We start from the raw sequence: 21,338 nt of genomic DNA on the forward strand, positions 1-21,338 counted from the left end.
CAGAGATTCTGGTATGTTGTGTCTTTGTTCTCGTTGGTTTCAAAGAACATCTTTATTTCTGCCTTCATTTCGTTATGTACCTAGTAGTCATTCAGGAGCAGGTTGTTCAGTTTCCATGTAGTTGAGCGGTTTTCAGTGAGTTTCTTAATCCTGAGTTCTAGTTTGATTGCACTGTGGTCTGAGAGACAGTTTGTTATAATTTCTGTTCTTTTACATTTGCTAAGGAGTGCTTTACTTCCACCTGTGTGGTCAATTTTGGAATAGGTGTGGCGTGATGCTGAAAAGAATGTATATTCTGTTGATTTGGGGTGGAGAGTTCTGTAGATGTCTATTAGGTCTGCTTGGTGCAGAGCTGCGTTCAACTCCTGGGTATCCTTGTTAACTTTCTGTCTCAGTGATCTGTCTAATGTTGACAGTGGGGTGCTAAAGTCTCCCATTATTATTGTGTGGGAGTCTAAGTCTCTTTGTAGGTCACTCAGGACTTGCTTTATGAATCTGGGTGCTCCTGATTGGGTGCATATATATTTAGGATAGTTAGCTCTTCTTGTTGAATTGATCCCTTTACCATTATGTAATGGCCTTCTTTGTTTCTTTTGATCTTTGTTGGTTTAAAGTCTGTTTTATCAGAGACTAGGATTGCAACCCCTGCCTTTTTTTGTTTTCCATTTGCTTGGTAGATCTTCCTCCATCCTTTTATTTTGAGCCTATGTGTGTCTCTGCACATGAAATGGGTTTGTTGAACACAGCACACTGATGGGTCTTGACTCTTTATCCAATTTGCCAGTCTGTGTCTTTTAATTGGAGCATTTAGTCCATTTACATTTAAAGTTAATATTGTTATGTGTGAATTTGATCCTGTCATGATGTTAGCTGGTTATTTTGCTTGTTAGTTGATGCAGTTTCTTCCTGGTCTCTATGGTCTTTACATTTTGGCATGATTTTGCAGTGGCTGGTACCAGTTGTGCCTTTCCATGTTTAGTACTTCCTTCAGGAGCTCTTTTAGGGCAGGCCTGGTGGTGACAAAATCTCTCAGCATTTGCTTGTCTGTAAAGTATTTTATTTCTCTTTCACTTAGGAAGCTTAGTTTGGCTGGATATGAAATTCTGGGTTGAAAATTCTTTTCTTTAAGAAAATTGAATATTGTTCCCCACTCTCTTCTGGCTTGTAGAGTTTCTGTGGAGAGATCTGCTGTTAGTCTGATGGGCTTCCCTTTGTGGGTAACCTGACCTTTCTTTCTGGCTGCCCTTAACGTTTTTTCCTTCATTTCAACTTTGGTGAATCTGACAATGATGTGTCTTGGAGTTGCTCTTCTCGAGGAGTATCTTTGTGGCGTTCTCTGTATTTCCTGAATCTGAATGTTGGCCTGCCTTGCTAGATTGGGGAAGTTCTCCTGGATAATATCCTGCAGAGTGTTTTCTAACTTGTTTCCATTCTCCCCGTCACTTTCAGGTACACCAATCAGACATAGATTTGGTCTTTTCACATAGTCCCATATTTCTTGGAGGCTTTGTTCATTTCTTTTTGTTCTTTTTTCTCTAAACTTCCCTTCTTGCTTCATTTCATTCATTTCATCTTCCATCGCTGATACCCTTTCTTCCAGTTGATCACATCGGCTCCTGAGGCTTCTGCATTCTTCACGTAGTTCTTGAGCCTTGGCTTTCAGCTCCATCAGCTCCTTTAAGCACCTCTGTATTGGTTGTTCTAGTTACACATTTGTCTAAATTTTTTTCAAAGTTTTCAACTTCTTTGCCTTTGGTTTGAATTTCCTCCTGTAGCTCAGAGTAGTTTGATCGTCTGAAGCCTTCTTCTCTCAACTCGTCAAAGTCATTCTCCATCCAGCTTTGTTCCATTGCTGGTGAGGAACTGCGTTCCTTTGGAGGAGGAGAGGCGCTCTGCTTTTTAGAGTTTCCAGTTTTTCTGCTCTGTTTTTTCCTCATCTTTGTGGTTTTATCTACTTTTGGTCTTTGATGATGGTGATGTACAGACGGGTTTTTGGTGTGGATGTCCTTTCTGTTTGTTAGTTTTCCTTCTAACAGACAAGACCCTCAGCTGCAGGTCTGTTGGAGTTTGCTAGAGGTCCACTCCAGACCCTGTTTGCCTGGGTATCAGCAGCGGTGTCTGCATAACCGTGGATTTTCATGATCCACAAATGCTGCTGTCTGATCGTTCCTCTGGAAGTTTTGTCTCAGAGGAGTACCTGGCCGTGTGAGGTGTCAGTCTGCCCCTACTGGGTGGTGCCTCCCAGTTAGGCTGCTCGGGGGTCAGGGGTCAGGGACCCACTTGAGGAGGCAGTCTGCCCGTTCTCAGATCTGCAGCTGCGTGCTGGGAGAACCACTGCTCTCCTCAAAGCTGTCAGACAGGGACATTTAAGTCTGCAGAGGTTACTGCTGTCTTTTTGTTTGTCTGTGCCCTGCCCCCAGAGGTGGAGCCTACAGAGGCAGGCAGGCCTCCCTGAGCTGTGGTGGGCTCCACCCAGTTGGAGCTTCCTGGCTGCTTTGTTTACCTAAGCAAGCCTGGGCAATGGCGGGCGCCCCTCCCCCAGCCTCGCTGCCGCCTTGCAGTTTGATCTCAGACTGCTGTGCTAGCAATCAGCGAGACTCTGTGGGCGTAGGACCCTCCGAGCCAGGTGTGGGATATAATCTCCTGGTGTGCCGTTTCCTAAGCCTGTCGGAAAAGCGCAGTATTCGGGTGGGAGTGGCCCGATTTTCCAGGTGCTGTCTGTCACCCCTTTCCTTGACCAGGAAAGGGAACTCCCTGACCCCTTGAGCTTCCCGAGTGAGGCAATGCCTCACCCTGCTTCGGCTGGTGCACGGTGCACTGCACCCACTGTCCTGCACCCACTGTCTGGCACTCCCTAGTGAGATGAACACGGTACCTCAGATGGAAATGCAGAAATCACCCATCTTCTGCGTCTCTCACGCTGGGAGCTGTAGACTGGAGCTGTTCCTATTCAGCCATCTTGGCTCCTCCCCCTGAAGAATTATCTTTCTACATAAAATGTAGAAGAATTGGAACCCTTATACACTCCTGGTAGATATATAAAATGCTACTCTGCTTTTGGAAAATAGTTTGGCAGTTTTTCAAAAGGTTAAATACAGACTCCTAGGTATATACCAAAGAGAAACAAAAACTTTTGTCTAGACGAAAACTTGTACACAGATGTTCATAGCAGCATTATTTATAATAGTCAAAAATAGAAACAACCCATATGTCTGTCAACTGATGATTGTATAAATAAAGTGTGATATATTTATACAATGGAATTTTGTTCAGTGATGAAAATGAATGAAGTACTGATATAACCTGGAAGACCCTTGAAAACATTAAGTGAAAGAAGCAAGTCAGAAAAGACTATTTATTGTATTGATTTTGCTTATATGAAATGTCCAGAATAGGCAAATCCATAGAAAATAGATTCTTCTTTCCAAAGGTTGGTGGATGGTTGGGAAGAAATAAGGGGTAATTGTTAAGAGGGTACTGTGTTTCTTTTTGGGGTAATGAAAAGGTTCTAAAGTTGATTGTGTTTATGTTTGCACAACTGTGAATATACTGAAAACCATGGAATTGTATATACTTTAAACCAGTCAGTTGTATGGTATGTGGATTATATCTTAATTAGGCTGTTAGAGAAACAAAACAAAGGAATGCAAAGATACATGTTAATAGGAAGGATCTTTTGAAAGAATTCAGTAAATTTGGTGGGCGTTTTGATGTTACCAGTGTTAGCATTATGAGTGAGTAAACTATACTAAATAAAACATTTAATTAATGAATTGAGCACTCATACAGATCTTTTGTTTTGGCCTCCAGGTCCCTGAGCAGCAGCCTATTACTTTGTGTAGTGGGGTTGAAGACACAAAGCATTATGAGGAAGCCAAGAAATGTGTAGAAGAATTAGCATTGTACTTAAAACCGCTCAGCAGTGCTAGAGGTAAGTTTGTTTTTGTTTCTTATTTAAAGAGTAAAATTGCTTTTTTAAGTACTCAGTACATAATCCTATATAAGTCCTGAGGAATTCCCAGAAAACCTAACTAGAGGTAAATTTGATGCAATTATCCGTACTAAGTAAATGTCTACTAAAGAAACTTGTTACCATAAAAATTGTGAGCTATTAAGCAAATGTTAATGAAATTTACCTATTGTAAACTAAACTCATTTTGTGCTAAATATCATTACACAAACCACATCAAATAAAATAGTGAATTTTGAGTTTATGTGATGATGGAAACATTATTCGAATGATCGTAAAAGCAAATATAACTACTTACTTCAGAAGTGCTTTCCATCATTTGACAATTCTGAATGGTTTGCCTTCTATCCAGTTTTATGTGCTATGCTATAGGCGGTATAATAAATATGGAAGTTGCCATTACTGCACAGAAAGGGCTTGCTATTTAGTTAGGAAAATAAGGTTATCCACTATGAAATAATATACCAGAACTCTTCGGACCTCAAGATTTACATTATAAACTAATTATCAACATTGTCTAGTCCTTTTTTCTTTCTTCCTCTGTGATTAAAATGAGTAATGGTATATTTAATGTCATAATGAATGCTAAGTGCACATGAGATAACTCATGTATACATTTGTATACTTTAAAAATGTATACGTAAGTAAGCTTTACATGTGTCGTTTTATTTGTTGCTTATTTTAAATACTCTAGTAAGACCCAGAACTAGTCACATACCCACAAGTTAACCCAACAGAAGAATTGCTCCTGGACTGTAAAATTGCATTGTGAACCTGGGAATAACTTCTTTACTCTTTTAAAGGAGTGGGTCTGAACAGCACTACTCAGAGTGTTCTGAGTCGCCCAATGCAGAGGAAGCTTGTGACTCTAGTCCACTGTCAGCTAGTAGAAGAAGAAGGCAGGATTCGTGCCATGAGGGCTGCTCGATCTTTAGGTGAACGAACAGTTACAGAGCTCATTCTCCAGCACCAGAATCCTCAGCAGCTCTCTTCCAATCTTTGGGCAGCAGTAAGGGCTAGGGGATGCCAGTTCCTTGGACCAGGTACAAATTAACTTTTGGTATTTATTCTGCTGGTAATTCTAAAAGTATGATGTAGCAATTATAAGTGATGTACAAAGCCTTGTTCTTTGCAGTATTTTATTGTTACCAGGTAATGTCTTGTTTGATGTTCATGGCTTGGGCAATTCCACGTAACTTAGTGGACTTACTAGGTGAACTTAGTGAACTTAAAACTTTTCTCTTAATGCCAAAAGTTGTTTCTTTTTTTAATTTTTTAATTTTTCCTTTTTTTCATACCTGTAGCAGGAAGTTCATTCATTTTGATAAGAAGTTTTTCTTAAATGTATTAATCACTTATCTGTTTTCTTTATAAAATATATAGAATGTAATACAAAATTGCTCACAAAAATGGTGTGAAAGTGTGTTGCTGGTTAATCTTAACTGTATTGCCAGTTAATTGAGTGAATAGCTGCAGAAATGATTAAATATTCCCCTTCTAATAAATGGATTTATCCTATCTATGTACTTGATAAATTTTGGTTTTGCCCAACTTTCCCTAGCAATGCAGGAGGAAGCTTTAAAGTTGGTTCTGCTGGCCTTAGAAGATGGTTCTGCTTTGTCAAGAAAAGTATTGGTTCTCTTTGTGGTGCAAAGATTGGAGCCACGGTTTCCTCAAGCCTCTAAAACTAGCATTGGGCATGTTGTTCAGCTCCTTTATAGAGCCTCCTGTTTCAAGGTATGAACCTACATTAAAGCTCGGCTTGAAAGGAAACATTGTTCTTTCCCCAAAGTTAAGTAGTAAAACTTTGAGTTTAATAAAGTTGCCTGTATCTTTTCAGAAAATTTCAGCAATTTTTCTTTATCCTTTTAAAGAATGTAGATGGTGTCTTATTATAGTTAAATCCTATTATGTTGAATTTTTGTGTGTTCGATATTGAACAACATAGATCAAGTCAAGGTTTATAGATTTTTGTATTTGAAGAGACTAAGAAACTATATCAATTTCTTACCAAGACTGTGCAGAATTGGTCTGAAGAGAGAGTTATTGAAGCACAAATAAATTTTATTTATTTATTTTTATTTTTTTGAGACAAAGTCTTGCTGTCACCCAGGCTGGAGTGCAGTGCGTGATCTCGGCTCACTGCAACCTCCACTTCTGGGTTCAAGCGATTCTCCTGTCTCAGCCTCCCGAGTAGCTGGGATTATAGGCAGGGCCACTGCGCCTGGCTACTTTTTGTATTTTTAGTAGAGACGGGGTTTCGCCATGTTGGCCAGGCTGGTCTCGAACTCCTGACCTCAGGTGATCTGCCCGCCTCAGCCTCTCAAAGTGCTGGGATTACAAGCGTGAGCCACCGCACCCAGCCAAATAAATTTTATTCAGAGATTTTCTCCTAGTGTAATTCCACATATACAATAATGAAATTCCATTTGCCATTTCAGTTTGTATGGTAATGCTGGACATAGTCTCTTATCCCAAATTGAATGAGCACCGCCTCAAACATTGCTACTCACTATGTATCATTTATTGTTCATCCAGTATTATTTTTCTGACTTTTTTTTTGAGATGCAGTCTTGCTCTGTCACCCAGGCTGGAGTGCAGTGGTATAGTCTTGGCTCACTGCATCCTCTGCCTTCTGGGTCAAGCAGTTCTCCTGCCTCCAGCCTTCTAATGATAATCATTATGATTATTCTAGTCTAGCATCTCACTTTACACTTTCTGGTGGTAGCCCATCCCACAAAACTCCGTGGAGAATTAAGCCAAGTACAAATTAAATCATTTTTAGAATTACACCAGCATCTGAAGCTCTACAGTCATCAGTCCCACCTAGCTCATTGTCAGGCAATCCCAAGAGTCATAATCCACATTTATGGAGAAGAAACATATTGTTTTTCAGAATATAGAATTGTATTCGTATTTTTTTCTTTTCAAAAATACATATACACACACATACACCTTAAACTGAATGTATATGTTAAAGTCTGTCAAATCTTTGGATTTCATTCCAGCACGTACAGATTGACTATACAAAAATCCAAAATCCAAAACTTTTTGAACACCAACATGATGCTCACACGCTCATTGGGGCATTTCAGATTTCCAGAGTAAGGATGCTCAAGTGGTTTAATGCAGATATTCTAAACTTTGAAAAAATCTGAAATCTGATAATACCTCTGGCCCAAGCATTTTGGGTAAGAGATTCTCAGCCTGTATTTATTCTTTCTGAAAGACCTATCCAGAAAATGTTGGCCTAAATCCAACTTGACTCAGAATGGGATGATAACAATATACCTACCTCAACAAGTAGAGGAGAAAGTATTTTGTAGGCAAATGGTATGTTCATTTAATCTTGCTGTTGCTGCTAAATTTGTTACATTAAAAATTATATGTTCTTATAAAGCATAAACTCATTTTTTTGACTTCATTATGAGATCATTTGTGTCTTATTAGGTCACCAAACGTGATGAAGACTCTTCTTTGATGCAGCTGAAAGAAGAATTTAGAACCTATGAAGCTCTGCGGCGAGAACACGACTCCCAGATAGTGCAGATTGCTATGGAAGCAGGCTTACGAATTGCACCAGACCAATGGTCCTCTTTGCTTTATGGAGACCAGTCTCACAAATCTCATATGCAGTCCATTATTGACAAGGTAGGACCTTTTTTGTTCCTTACTTCTTAGACTAATCTTGGCATTTTGGTAATTCATTTAACAAATGTATATTAAAGTGAATACTGTATAGCTTTTGTAAATTGTATTTATAGCCAGTGTCATGTCATAGCCAATCATATTATAATACCACTTTGTTCATTTAAAGATTTGATTAGTTTATATTTCTTATTTTATTTATTTTATATTTTATTTTATTTTTACTAGAATCACAGAGATGAAGGCCAACTCTAGAGACCACTCTACATTTAATTTAGAGAAATAGAGTCAAATAGTAAGAGTAACCTAAAAAAAAATGAACATTTACTAAAATCTTAATATGTATCTAGTGGTTTTAAATAATTCATTTAATCCTCTAACAGCTCTGTATTATCCATTTTAGACAAAGACAAAGGGAAGTTAATATGTTTTTCCAGCATCACATAGATAATAAATGACAGAAGTGGATTTGAACTTGGCCATTCTCACTGTAGAGTACACTAACCTTTTACCAAACTGTTCCCCCCAACCTTTTTTTTTTTTTTTTTTTTTTTCCTATTTCTAAAGATAGAATTCCTTGAATGGGTAATACAGTGAGAATTGGGAAATATGTTTTTTAAATGCTTGGTGTAGGGTGGGCACGGTGGCTCATGCCTGTAAACTCAGCACTTTGAGAGGCCAAGGTGGGGGGATTGCTTGAGGCCAGGAGTTCAGGCACAGCCTGGGAAACATTGGGACACTCATCTCTACCAAAAAAAAAAAAAAAAAAAAATAGCCAGGTGTGGTGGTAGGCGCCTGTAGTCTCAGCTACCTGGGAGGCTATGGTGGGAGAATCCCGTGAGCTCAGGAGTTTGAGGGTGCAGTGAGCTATGTTAGCACCTCGGCAACAGAGTGAGACCCTGTCTCTTTAGGGGGGAGAAAAGGCGGTACATAATTTTCAGTTACAATGTAGGTTGTTTGCTCTGCTCTATAAGTCTTCCCTGCATACCTTTAACCAGACTTTACCTGCAACTCTTAGGTTTGGACAGGAGCTTGTATCGGAAGTTTTGCGACTGATTTATAATTTACGGAAACGCTTAACGCTTAGTAATGATCTATTAAAGGAGTACCTTTCTACCTCTGAAGAGAAACTTGGCTTTTTTTTTTTTGAGACAGAGTCTCGTCCTGTCACCTAGGCTGGAGTGCAGTGGCACTATCTTGGCTCACTGCAATCTCTGTCTCCCGGGTTCAAGCGATTCCTCTGCCTCAGCCTCCCAAGTAGCTGGGATTACAGGCACACTCTACCACGCTCGGCGAATTTTTTGTATCTTTAGTAGAGATGGGGTTTCACCATGTTGGCCAGGCTGGTTTCGAACTCCTGACGTCATGATCTGCCCACCACAGCCTCCCAAAGTGCTAGGATTACAGGCGTGAGCCACCGTGCCTGGCCTGGCTTGTCTTTTATAGATTCTACAAGGTGGTTAATCTTCCTGTCTGAACTGAACTGTGTAACTCGGTGTATATCCTACAATAATTTTCTCACATCACGCGCAGTGCTTTAAATTTAATATCCAGAGACCTTTATACAACAAACTGGTAAACTTTGCAGTGTATGTGATTTTTTATAGAGCAATAGAACTTTCTGTAATCATGAAAATGTTCTGTGTATGCACTGTCCAATATGGTGATCACTAGTCACACACGGCCATTAAGCACTTGAAATGTGACTTTTGCAACCGATGAATTGAAATTTTTATTTCATTTAATTAACTTAAATTTAAATAGCCACATATTGCCAAGGTTGCCATATTGGATAATACAAAAGAGAATTTATAAAAAGTGATGAGAAAAGCACTAATTCTAGTAAATTAATGTGGAGAGAAACAGGAATTAACAATTCACAAAGAAGACTCATCAATATATCTAATTGATGGTAGGCTGAATTGAGAGAGGTCTCACATTTGAAGAATGTGACAGCAGAGGCAATACAGTACACAACGTGCCAAGCTCTGGATACAGAGAAGTACAGAATTTATTTGGGTAGCAAGTAATCTACTCTGGCCAAAGTGTAGGGTATATGGGAAGATAAAAATTAAATTTAATAAATCGCAAAAATGATCGTGATATAAATAATCTTTATATTTAAAGGATTATCTAACCTTTGGGAAAGTTAACATTTATCTTTTTTAAGTTGCAGACCCCAGCCTCTTTTGCACAGAGTGTTCAGGAACTAACAATTGCTCTCCAGCGGACTGGAGACCCAGCAAACTTGAACCGACTAAGACCCCATTTGGAGCTGTTAGCAAACATTGACCCTAGTCCAGGTAAACCCACGGGAAATTAATGGACTATCTTATATGTGCCTTTCGTGCTGCTCAATGGTTCTTTAATTATCTTTTGTTATTCCTCTAGGGTTTCCCAAAGTAGTTACTCCAGATCTTTTTTACAGTATTTTAAGTTTCCATTTTAAATCTTTTCCCTCTTTATCTCAGGTTAGTTCACTTTAACATTTATTTAATACTTTTTACACTGTTGCTCATTTCATCAGGAAAATAGATTTCTCTGGGCTTCTTTATGTTTCTTCTTTCTCTCGTCACAAAATTGTGTTGTGTTTTACCATTCTTACCTCTTCCAAAACTCGTTTTTCTCATTTTTTCTGTATTATGTATCCTCAGTTGCATTTCCTTGATCCTGTTTTTGCCCTCTCCATGATATCTTGTTCATTCAAGTATCCTCTCTTGTATATCTTTACTTAGGCTTTTTCTGCTCCTTCTCCTTAACCTGAAAATATACCCAACCTTCATTTTTCAACTTATACTTACATCTGAGTTATTTTAGCTTCTCTGTGTTTATTCCTACTACTGATCTGAAGCTCTCTTAATATTCGCTAGTAGATTCCCAGTCTCTGATTCCAAAAGCTTTGTCTTAGTCTTTAAATCACTCCCATTTGTTTTCAGCATTTGGATAATGTTGTTAATCACTTTTTTGATATCTTTCTGTGATCTCCTAGTTCTCTTCTGACCTGAGTGCTACTTCTGTCTTATTTGTACCATGCTTTCCCCTCCTGCCCACTAAAGAGTAGGCAGGTTATGCTCTTGGAATTTTGTTTTCTCTACATGCTCTGATGGTGGTTATTCATTCTTAGCATCGGGTATTACCTTCATGTAGAATACAGACTCCCAAATATCTCTATCACTATTTTCTCTGCATCACTCCAGATACATCTCCCAGTGCTTGCTGAGATTCCCCATCATCTCCTCTGAGTGCTTCAAAGCAAGCTCATCATTACTTGATACTTGCTCTTCCTTTAATGTTTCCTCTTTCTGATAATGACCTCATTCTCTGAGATATGTAAGTTTAAAACCTTAATGTTTTGTCTTGCCTCATCTTTTCCTTTCACTTGTTCTACATACTGTTTCATGCAATAGGATTTATCTGTTCTTCTTTCACAATATCCCTATATCTTCTGCTTATAAGTACTTCCTTTGTGAGCCTCCTTTTCCCTGAGACTGAATGTCTTCCAAGTTCCTCTACTATGAGTTCCTCCAATCCAGTCTACTTACTGCTGTAAAAGAAATCACATCCCTGGCTGGGCGCAGTGGCTCATGCCTGTAATCTCATCACTTTGGGAGGCCAAGGCGGGCGGATCACGAGGTCAGGAGATCGAGACCATCCTGGCCAACACAGTGAAACCCCGTCTCTACTAAAAATACAAAAAAAATTAGCGGGGCATGGTGGCGGGCGCCTGTAGTCCCAGCTACTTGGGAGGCTGAGGCAGGAGAGTGGTGTGAACCCAGGCAGCAGAGTTTGCAGTGAGCCGAGGCAGGAGAGTGGTGTGAACCCAGGCGGCAGAGTTTGCAGTGAACTGAGACCGCGCCACTGCACTCCAGCCTGGGCGACAGAGCGAGACTCTGTCTCAAAAAAAAAAAAAAAAAAGAAATCACATCCCTGATCTTGCTTCCACACTCATAAACTTTCATTGTTTGTAGAATTGCTTACAGAATAAGGTTTGACACTCTTGACTATGGCATTCAGAGCCCTCTTAGTTTTTTATCAGCCTACTTTTATAGATTTGTTCCCAAAATTGCTTAGTAAACCAGATCAATGTTACTAGAATATAGAGTGATTTTTTTCCCCGACTGCTGTGCTTTGATCATCCTGAGCAGTCAAAAGAGAACTTCCACAAGTTCCTAAACCATTTTTGACCCCATTTCTCATCTACCTACCACTTCATTTCTTTTTTTGGCACACTCTTGAACTGAACTCCAGTCAGGCATTTATCTCCACTGCTCTATCCAAACTTATTTTGTCAAGGTCATAAATTACTTCCATGTAGCTAATTCCAAAAGTCAGTTCTCAGTTCTTACTGTACTTGATTTAGCAGCATTTAACTTTTTTTTTTTTTTTTGGAGACACAGTTTCACTCTGTCCCCCAGGCTGGAGTGCAATGGCAAGATCTTGGTTCACTGCAACCTCTGCCTCCCAGGTTCAAGCAATTCTTGTCCCGAGTAGCTAGGATTACAGGCGTGCACCACCACATCCAGCTAATTTATTATTATTATTATTATTATTTATTTTTAGTATCTTTAGTAGAAACAGGGTTTCACCATGTTGGCCAGGCTGTTCTCAAACTCCTGAACTCAGGTGACCCGCCTGCCTCAGCCTCCCAAAGTGCTAGGATTACAGGCATGAGCCACCATGCCTGGCCATTGTTCTGTACTCTCTCTTCCTTGAAATGCTTTTTTCTTGGCTTCTAGGCTACTAATTCTCTTCTTACTGTATTGGACTCTCCTCAGCATCCTCTGCTTTCTCATCTCCATATCCTGTACTCTTTGGAGTGTTCTCAGAGTTTAATCCTATACCTGTTTCCTAGATAATCTTATCTATTCCATAGCTTCAAATACAATTTATGTAACTCACAAATTTACTGTATTTTTATCAGTTCTGAGGTTCATAATTATTTCAGATCTTAGCATTTCTGAAGTTGGAATGCATTTGTATGAAGACATATTATAATTAACAACCTTTTTTTTCTTTGTTGGCACATAAAGTAATACGTATTACAATTGATAGTCTTTTAGAGTTTGAAATATATATCCAGCCCATGCCTTTTTCCTGAACTTGTATATAAAACTGCTTTCTCGGCCGGGTGCAGTGGCTCACGCCTGTAATCCCAGCACTTTGGGAGGCCGAGGCGGGCGGATCACAAGGTCAAGAGATCGAGACCATCCTGGACAACATGGTGAAACCCTGTCTTTACTAAAAATACAAAAACTAGCTGGGCGTGGTGGCAGGCGCCTGTAGTCCCAGCTACTTGGGAGGCTGAGACAGGAGAATCGCTTGAACCCGGAAGGTGGAGGTTGCAGTGAGCAGAGATCATGCCACTGCACTCCAACCTGATGACAGAGCGAGACTCCATCAAAAAAAAAAAAAAAAAACTGCTTTTTCAGCATCTATCATCTACATCTCATAAGCTTTTCAAACTGAATCTATCTAAAAATGAGCTCTCCCCTGCCATCCTGTTTGTGGCAACTCTATCATTCCAGTTGCTTAGTCCAAAAACCTCAACTCTTCTTTCTGTTGTAATGTATATCTGATCCATTAGCAAATTCTGTAGGCCCTACCTTTAAAATCCATCCAGAATCCATCTACCTTCACTGCTGCCGTCCCCATCTCTCAGGGGATTATGGAAAAGCCTTCCTGTTGTCTGTCTAATTTTAACAAAAGAGCCAGAGCGACCCTGTCACCCTCTGCTCATAAATTCTCCTGTGGCTATCAACTCAGAGTAAAAGCCAAAATCTTTCACATGATCTATAGGGCCTCATGTGGTCTGGTCTTCCATTACCTCTCTCAAACCTCATTTCCTACCCTTTTTTTCACTTAATTCCCTCCTCTCTGATTCCACCTCCATGCAACATGCCAGGCACACTTCTTACATCAAGGACTTTGCACTTACTCTTCCCTCTAACTTGGATGTTTTTCCCTTGGTATATTATTCTGCATGTCAAGAAGAATTAGTTACAGAATATTCTTTGATTATAGGGCCTTTGTAGTTTTTGTGGTGTGTTGTATGGAAGCATACATATAGCTGTATTGAACATTGTACAAAACAAATATTAGAAGATAATTTATATATTTGAAAGTCTCCAGTAGGCACACTTAAACCCTTCTTTCAGGTCTTTAATCAAATGTAACCTTCTCAAGGAGGACTTTTCTGGCCTCCGTCTAAATTTTTTTTTTTTTTTTTTGAGACAGAGTCTCCCTCTATTGACCAGACTGGAGTGCAGTGGTGCGATCTCAGCTCACTGCAACCTCCGCCTCCCAGGTTGAAATGATTCTCCTACCTCAGCTTCCTGAGTAGCTGGGACTACAGGCGTGTGCCACCATGCCCAGCTAATTTTTTTGTATTTTTAGTAGAGCACAGTGGCTCATGCCTGTCAATCCCAGCACTTTGGAAGGCCAAGACGGGCAGATTGCCTCTGTCTAAAATTTTACACATTGGCCCCACTTCTCTTCTTAGCTCTATTTTTTCAATTCGACATTATCTAAATACTACTCTATATTTTGCTTATTTGTCTTGGTTATTATCTGGCTCGTCTCCTTGAATATAATGGGGATTTTTGTTTTAATCACTATTGCTTACCCAACAACTAGAACAATAACTCAGATTTAGCAAGTGTTCCAAAAACTACTTTTTTGGATACTTGTTTTCTTCACCTTTTTTCCTTTTCAGATTCCATGTGTCCTTCAAAGCCCGGTTCAAATGCCATACCCTAGAGTTCTTTCAGGGTGTCTGAGCAAGAAGTTATCTCTACGTCTCTCTTCTTGTTTCATTTTATATATTTCTTTTAAAGAATATATTTAGCCTTATAGTTAATTTTTCTTTTATAAATCATAGTGCTGGCACTGGGCAAATACCTACTAAATGAAGAAGACATGTAGCAGAGTTGCTTTATATAATAGCTCTTCTATTAAACTTTTTTTTTTTTTTTTGAGATGAAGTTTCGCTCTGTCACCAGGATGGAGTGCAGTGGTGCGATCTCGGTTCGCTGCAGCCTCCACCTCCGGGGTTCAAGCGATTCTCCTGCCTCAGCCTCCCAAGTAGCTGGGACTATAGGCGCGTGCCACCACACTTGGGTAATTTTTGTATCTTTAGGAGAGACGGGGCTTCACAATGCTGGCCAGGATGGTCTCCATCTCTTGATCTTGTGATCTGCCCACCTCGGCCTGCGAAAGTGCTGAGATTACAGGCCTGAGCCACTGTGCCCGGCTCATTAAACTTTTAAAGCTTTTTGTTTACCAAAACTTGATTTATATAAAAGTTCAAAATAAACATGCAAATTAACTATAGGCAGTCCTCAGTTTTGTTTAGTCCTAATGGTGCTGGTCTGAGCAATGGTCTAAATTTCTTAGATGCCAACATTTTAAAACTGGGAAATTTTTACTTAAAAATCTCAAGTTTCAGGTTTCCCTGGGAAACAGTGAATGTATCTGGCAGTGCCAGCCTTGCATCATCACATAACAACAATCATCTAAAGCTGAGCTATAACCATACTCTTAGATGAGGGACATGCTCCCCAGTTCAGCAGTCCCTGTCACTCGTTGTTGTCTCCTCAACACTAAGAGTCTAATGACAGTTACCACTATTGTGTGGCCTATTTACCTCTTTCACGTTACCTTTCTTGTTCCTATGGTTATTTCAGTTTGCAACCCCAGCTTTGAAAGAATATGTCCATTCCTTTAAAATGATGGTTAGGTGAATAAGCTATTATCTAAAAAGCTAAGGTGTGAAGCTTGATTTCACTGAAATGTTGTCAACTAACTCTTTTATTAGTTTGATATTAGGGAAAATATTGAGTAACATTATTATCATTGGTTGTATAGATGCTCCTCCTCCTACTTGGGAACAGCTGGAAAATGGGCTAGTTGCTGTGCGTACAGTGGTACATGGGCTGGTTGATTATATCCAGAACCACAGCAAAAAAGGAGCAGATCAGCAGCAGGTAAGGAAGCTGTTTAAAACTTATTAACCCACTGTGGATATGCCTTAAAACTATAGGTAAACCACTATGGGTATACCTACAGATACAAAGCCAAAAAGATGACATGAATATTTTGAGACTCTGACTATAGAAACTATAAATTACCTTGGCATGATTAACAATGTACTGCATTAGGCTGATAATTTTATCTGACAATATTGACATTAAATAATCCTTATTGATCTGATGTCATGCTGGGGTCAGTCTTCACGTTGGATATGGTGGCATTTGATGGAGAAAATGGATTCAGTGCTGAAGTTTGTTCCATTTATATAAGATTATTATTCTCTTTAGTTTGTTTTACATTTTGGTTTGACAATAAGTATCACTTTTTAGTGCTAATACTGTGTCTTTCTAATACTGTTCAAATTTCTATAGATTTTCTTATTAATATTTTAAGATTTTTTTCATTCATAATGTCTGTTAATGCCATTGGGCCAAATTCCCTCAAAGTTTTTAGATGAATTACGATGGTAGACTATAATAACTTCTTATAGCTAGAGTTTTAAATTTTATTCCCAATAATTTTATTTTGCTCTCAGGATTTATATTAGGTTCATTAGATCTTTTATTTTGCAGTAGTAAGCCTGTGAAGGTAAAACTCTTAATTTACCTGGTTCAGGTAAATATCAATAGATTACTCAGTATTTCTTTTTGCTTAAGAGGCAAGAAATATAAAAATTATCCTGCTAAGTAAAGTAATCTGGATATGATTTTCCTAACCTATCTAACACAAGTCAAAGCTTTATTTATGAATAGGCATAAAAGAAAGGAGAACCTACAGTTTTTAACTCTCTGTTTCATTAGACATCTTGAAGAAAATAACAAACGTAATGAGACTAACCTTTAAAGTCTGCCATATAGTGATAAAATACACTAAATTTTGTCTAGTTTAGTGTTGTGTCTCATATTTCATTAACTTTCAAATCCATCCTCCTGCCTTATCCTTGAGTTGTAAATAAGTGTCACTTGTACTTTTGGAACTATTTTAAGTTCTTCGTATATTATTCTGCATGTCAAGAAGAATTAGTTACAGAATATTCTTTGATTATAGGGCCTTTTGTAGTTTTTGTGGTATGTTGTATGGAAACATACATATAGCTATATTGAACATTGTACAAAACAAATATTAGAAGATAATTTATATATTTGAAAGTCTTAAACTACAGTGGTTTGCTTTTTCATTATAAATGTGGAAATGGGCTGGGCACAGTGGCTCACACCTGTAATCCCAAGCACTTTGGGAGGCTGAGGCAGGCGGATCACCTGAGGTCAGGAGTTTGAGACCAGCCTGGCTAACATGGTGAAACCCTGTCTCTACTAAAAATACAAAAATTAGCCAGGTGCGGTGGTGGACACCTGTAATCCCAGCTACTCGGGAGGCTTAGGCAGGAGAATCTCTTGAGCCGGGGAGGTGGAAGTTGTAATGAGCCAAGATTGCACCGCTGCCCTCCAGCCTGGGCAACAGAGTAAGACTCCTTCTCAAAAAAAAAAAAAAAAAAAAAAAAAAGGGGGAATGAGATGATAGTGCCCCCATGAGCTTTTTCTTTTTCCATATAAAACAAGTATAAGAATGCCCATGAGATTTATTCAAGAATTTATATGATGCTACTTGTTTGAGAATTAATATCAACATATCAGAAAAATTAGGACTACTTTCTTTGTTTTTGCTTTATTTATATTTGGACTTGAAACTTCAGACAGAATGACTTTCCAGCACTTCTGCTCTTGGTAATCTAAATAAATATGTGAATTACTTATCTAGATTATCAAGATCCTAAAATGACAACACAAAATGTATGTTTTTTTGTGGGGGGTTATTACACATCTAATGTTTTGATTTTGGTTTTAGCCTCCACAGCATAGCAAATACAAAACTTACATGTGTCGAGATATGAAGCAGAGAGGAGGATGCCCTCGTGGGGCCAGCTGTACATTTGCACACTCACAGGAGGAACTGGAAAAGTAAGTGTGAAAGTCAGGAGACTTTGGAATAAGATGTAAGTGGAATAATTTGCTGACATACAGAAATACAGAAAGAGTAGTTGCTTTATCTTAAATGAATAGGACAGTTTTAGAATGTAACACAGCTTGAACATTCCTATTCTGAAAATCTGAAATGCTTCAAAGTCCAAAAATGCTTGAAAGCCAACTTGACAACGCAAGTTGAAAATTCCACACCTGACCTTGTGATGCATAGCAGTCAAAACTTCATGCACAAAATTATTTAAAATAATGTATAAAATTACTTCTAGACTATATGTAAAAGATGTATATGAAATATAAATGAATTTTGTGTTATACATTTGGGTCTTATCCCCAAGACATCTCCTTATGTATATGCAAATATTCCAAAATCCAAGAGAAATCCAAAACTTGAAACACTTGTCGTCTCAAGCATTTCAGGTAAGAGATATTCAACCTGTACATAATTTTTAAAAATGAAAAGCAGTTTCTTCAGCTTTTATTGCATCATGCCTATAGATAGGAAACTATTTTATGATTAGCTAAATCTAAAAGTGGGTCATTTTCACTCCAAAAAAAATTAAAAGTCTAAGAATTTCAATCAATTTTGACTTAATTTAACTAATTGCATAATGTATTTCCAGTGGAAAATTTTGCCCTTGGCTCAGTTTAACAGATTCTTTTAAACTTCAAGGACAAGGTAATTTCAGGGATGTTAAATTTTTTCAGCTCATTGAAGAAAGGAAAAGCCTCTTAATTTTTTTTATTTTTATTTTATTTTATTTTATTTTTTAAAAATAAAGACAGGGTTACAGGCAGGAGCCACCACACCCACTGCCTCTTAATTTATTTATAAATCTAATGTAACACTTCCATTAAATTTGACAAAGATAACACAAAACTGCAAATCTATCACACGTATTAATATTAAAAATCTCAAAAATTTAAATATAATTCAGTAATACATTACAATAAATGCCATGTCTATGGGCATAACACCCTGAATCCACCTGAGCTCATCTGATCTCGGAAACTAAGCATGGTCAGGCCCAGTTAGTACTTGGATGGGAGACTACCTGGGAATATTGGGTGCTGTAGGTTTTTTTTTTTATATATATAAATAATATAATTTTTTTTTAAAGAAAAGAAAATAGATGCCATGACTCTGCAAAAGTAGTACAATATAATTATCACAACTTAGAAAATAACATGATAATATCCAAAAAATGCCAAAGGCTTTTGAATAAAATTGAATGTCAATTAAAAATCAAATTCCAGCAAGGTGCCGGTGGCTCACACCTGTAACCCCAGCACTTTGGGAGGCTGAGGTGGGTGGATCACAAGGTCAAGAGACTGAGACCATCCTGGCCAACATTGTGAAACCCCGTCTCTACTAAAAATACAAAAATTAGCTGGATGTGGTGGCATGCGCCTGTAGACCCAGCTACTCGGGAGGCTGAGGCAGGAGAATCACTTGAACCCAGGAGGTGGAGGTTGCAGTGAGCTGAGATTGTGCCATTGCACTCCAGCCTGAACGACAGTGTGAGACTCTTGTCTCCAAAAAAAAAAATCAAAATTCCTTAATAAGAAATACCATACTTTCTCAGCATGGTAATAAATTATATTGTAAATCAGAAGCCAACATAATAGTATGATGCTTAATTAGTAAAATATTCAGTTCACTCTCATTAAAGTCAAGGATAAAGAAAAATTTTCTGCTAGTAATTAATAGTAAATTTTTCTACCACTGTTATTTAACATTGTGGAAGTAGTAGCTAATGTATGTAAGAAAGAATAAAATAGCCATAAAGTTATTGGGAAAAACTTTAGTACTAGAAACAAAAGAAATGAGAATTTAGTAAGATGGCAAATTTTAAAAATCACAAAAATGAATTGCCCTCATGTAAACTAAAAAGAGAAACATAACCAATTTAAAAATAAGTTAAAATTAAGGATCTCTTCCAGGGTGTATATAAATTGAACCAATAAATTACCTAGGAACATAAGAGAAATATTGAGTAAACATACTGTGTTCTTGGATATGGTTTGACGCTAGGAAAGTTTCATTTTCCCATAAACAACAAATTCCAAGAAATCCGAATTTAAATCTCACCATGATGATGTTAAGATCCTATCAAAAATTCACTTGTAAAGAATAAATAGGTACAAATAGCCAGGAAAATTCTGAAAATTCTGAAAAAAAAATTTTCGACAGGAACTAGACTAATAACTATTAACCTGTATTATGGACTACAGTGAATAAAAGACTATAGTCTTTTGCGTAGGAATAGATAGATTAATGAAATGCAATAGAGAATCTGGGAGGAGCTTAGCATATGTGCTAAAGGTGGCATTTCACATCAGTGACCAAATGAATGATGGAAAATAACTGTCACCTATTTGAAAAATAGAGCTGGATTCTTACCACAATCTTTATACTAAAATGAACTCTAGATGTATAAGAGATTTAAATATTTAGGAAGGCAAGAAACCACAGAGTAGTGAGAGGGTTTTTGGTTGTTTGTTTTTAGTTGTTAAATAAGGAAAGAAGGAAAAGATTTTTTTAAGAACTGCAACCCAGCATCCATAAAGGAAAAGATTGATAAATTTGATTACATAAAAATTATAAAACTAAGATATGGTACAAATACAGTTTTTTATAAAAAGCTTGGTGAGGAAATGACATACAGAGGGCTGATATCCTAACATAAAATGAGTTCTTACAAATCTGTAAGAAGGAGAGGAACCAATAGATTTATGGATCATAAACATAGTTTACAGAAGAAATACTAATGGCCAATTATCCTGTGAAACTATGTTCAATCTCACTAGTTGTTAAAGAAATGCAAATTAAAGCAACTTAGTATTTTTGGACTACCAAATTAACAAGACCAATACTGCCCAGTATTTGAGGAGGTTTTGAAAGACATTTTCCTTCATGATCAGTAGGACTTAAAATAGTTTGAGAGAGCAGTATGACATAAAAATTTCTAATTTGCGTGCTCTTTGACCTCATTCTGCCTTTGCTTATTTGGTTATTCACATGAGGTGCAAGTACATGTTCATAATTATCTGTTACTTTTTTTTTGAGACAGGATCTCACTGTGTCTCCCAGGCTGGAGTGCAGTGATGCGATCATGGCCCACTGCAGCCTCGACTTCCAGGCTCCAATGATCCTCTCACCTCAGCCTCCCGAGAAGCTGGGACCACAGGTGCATGCCACCATGCCCAGCTAATTTTTGTATTTTTGGTAGAGACAGTTTTCCCATGTTTCCCAGGCTGTTTTTGAACTCCTGAGCTCAAGTGATCCACCCATCTCAGCCACCCAAAGCGCTGGGATTACAGGCGTGAGCCACTGTGCCCAGCACATTATTTTAATAGCCAAAAAAAAACCCAACCAGCCTAAAATGAACTGACATAAAGGGATATCTAAGATTATTAAGTGGAGGGAAAAATTAGCAGTAATACATGACTCAACTGCTGCAAATAATAGTCTTATATGAATATAAAGCTAATGTATAAAGGAACAATTCCATATAATGATATACTAGACTTTCAACAATAATTATCCCTGAGGGGTAGTTTTCTCCCCAACCTCAGAAATTTGTCAGTTTTGGGAAACGTGGAAAAATAGCATTATTACTCTGATGGGGTTTTATTTTTTTTTTTAATTTACTTTTTTTTGTTTTTTGAGACAGGGTCTCGCTCTGTCGCCCAGGCTGGAGTGCAGTGGC

The 21,338-nt window shown here is 38.1% G+C and overlaps 1 protein-coding gene and 1 pseudogene across 7 annotated transcripts in view; both read left to right on the forward strand.

Moving 5' to 3' along the window:
- Positions 1 to 21,338, forward strand: part of RC3H1 (ring finger and CCCH-type domains 1) — a 95,681-nt gene that overhangs the window by 40,166 nt on the left and 34,177 nt on the right. For all 7 annotated transcript variants that reach the window (XM_024232244.3, XM_063726429.1, XM_024232262.3 and 4 more), the window contains exons 3-9: positions 3,811 to 3,931; positions 4,774 to 5,013; positions 5,532 to 5,707; positions 7,421 to 7,621; positions 9,789 to 9,921; positions 15,482 to 15,600; positions 17,492 to 17,604. In XM_024232244.3, the coding sequence (XP_024088012.1) occupies positions 3,811 to 3,931; positions 4,774 to 5,013; positions 5,532 to 5,707; positions 7,421 to 7,621; positions 9,789 to 9,921; positions 15,482 to 15,600; positions 17,492 to 17,604 (1,103 nt within the window). The remainder of the gene's footprint in view (positions 1 to 3,810; positions 3,932 to 4,773; positions 5,014 to 5,531; positions 5,708 to 7,420; positions 7,622 to 9,788; positions 9,922 to 15,481; positions 15,601 to 17,491; positions 17,605 to 21,338) is intronic.
- Positions 18,587 to 18,705, forward strand: LOC112131673 (5S ribosomal RNA; annotated as a pseudogene).

The sequence above is a fragment of the Pongo abelii genome, chromosome 1 (genome assembly GCF_028885655.2).
Source record: "Pongo abelii isolate AG06213 chromosome 1, NHGRI_mPonAbe1-v2.0_pri, whole genome shotgun sequence".
In the NCBI taxonomy this organism is placed as follows: Eukaryota; Metazoa; Chordata; class Mammalia; order Primates; family Hominidae; genus Pongo; species Pongo abelii.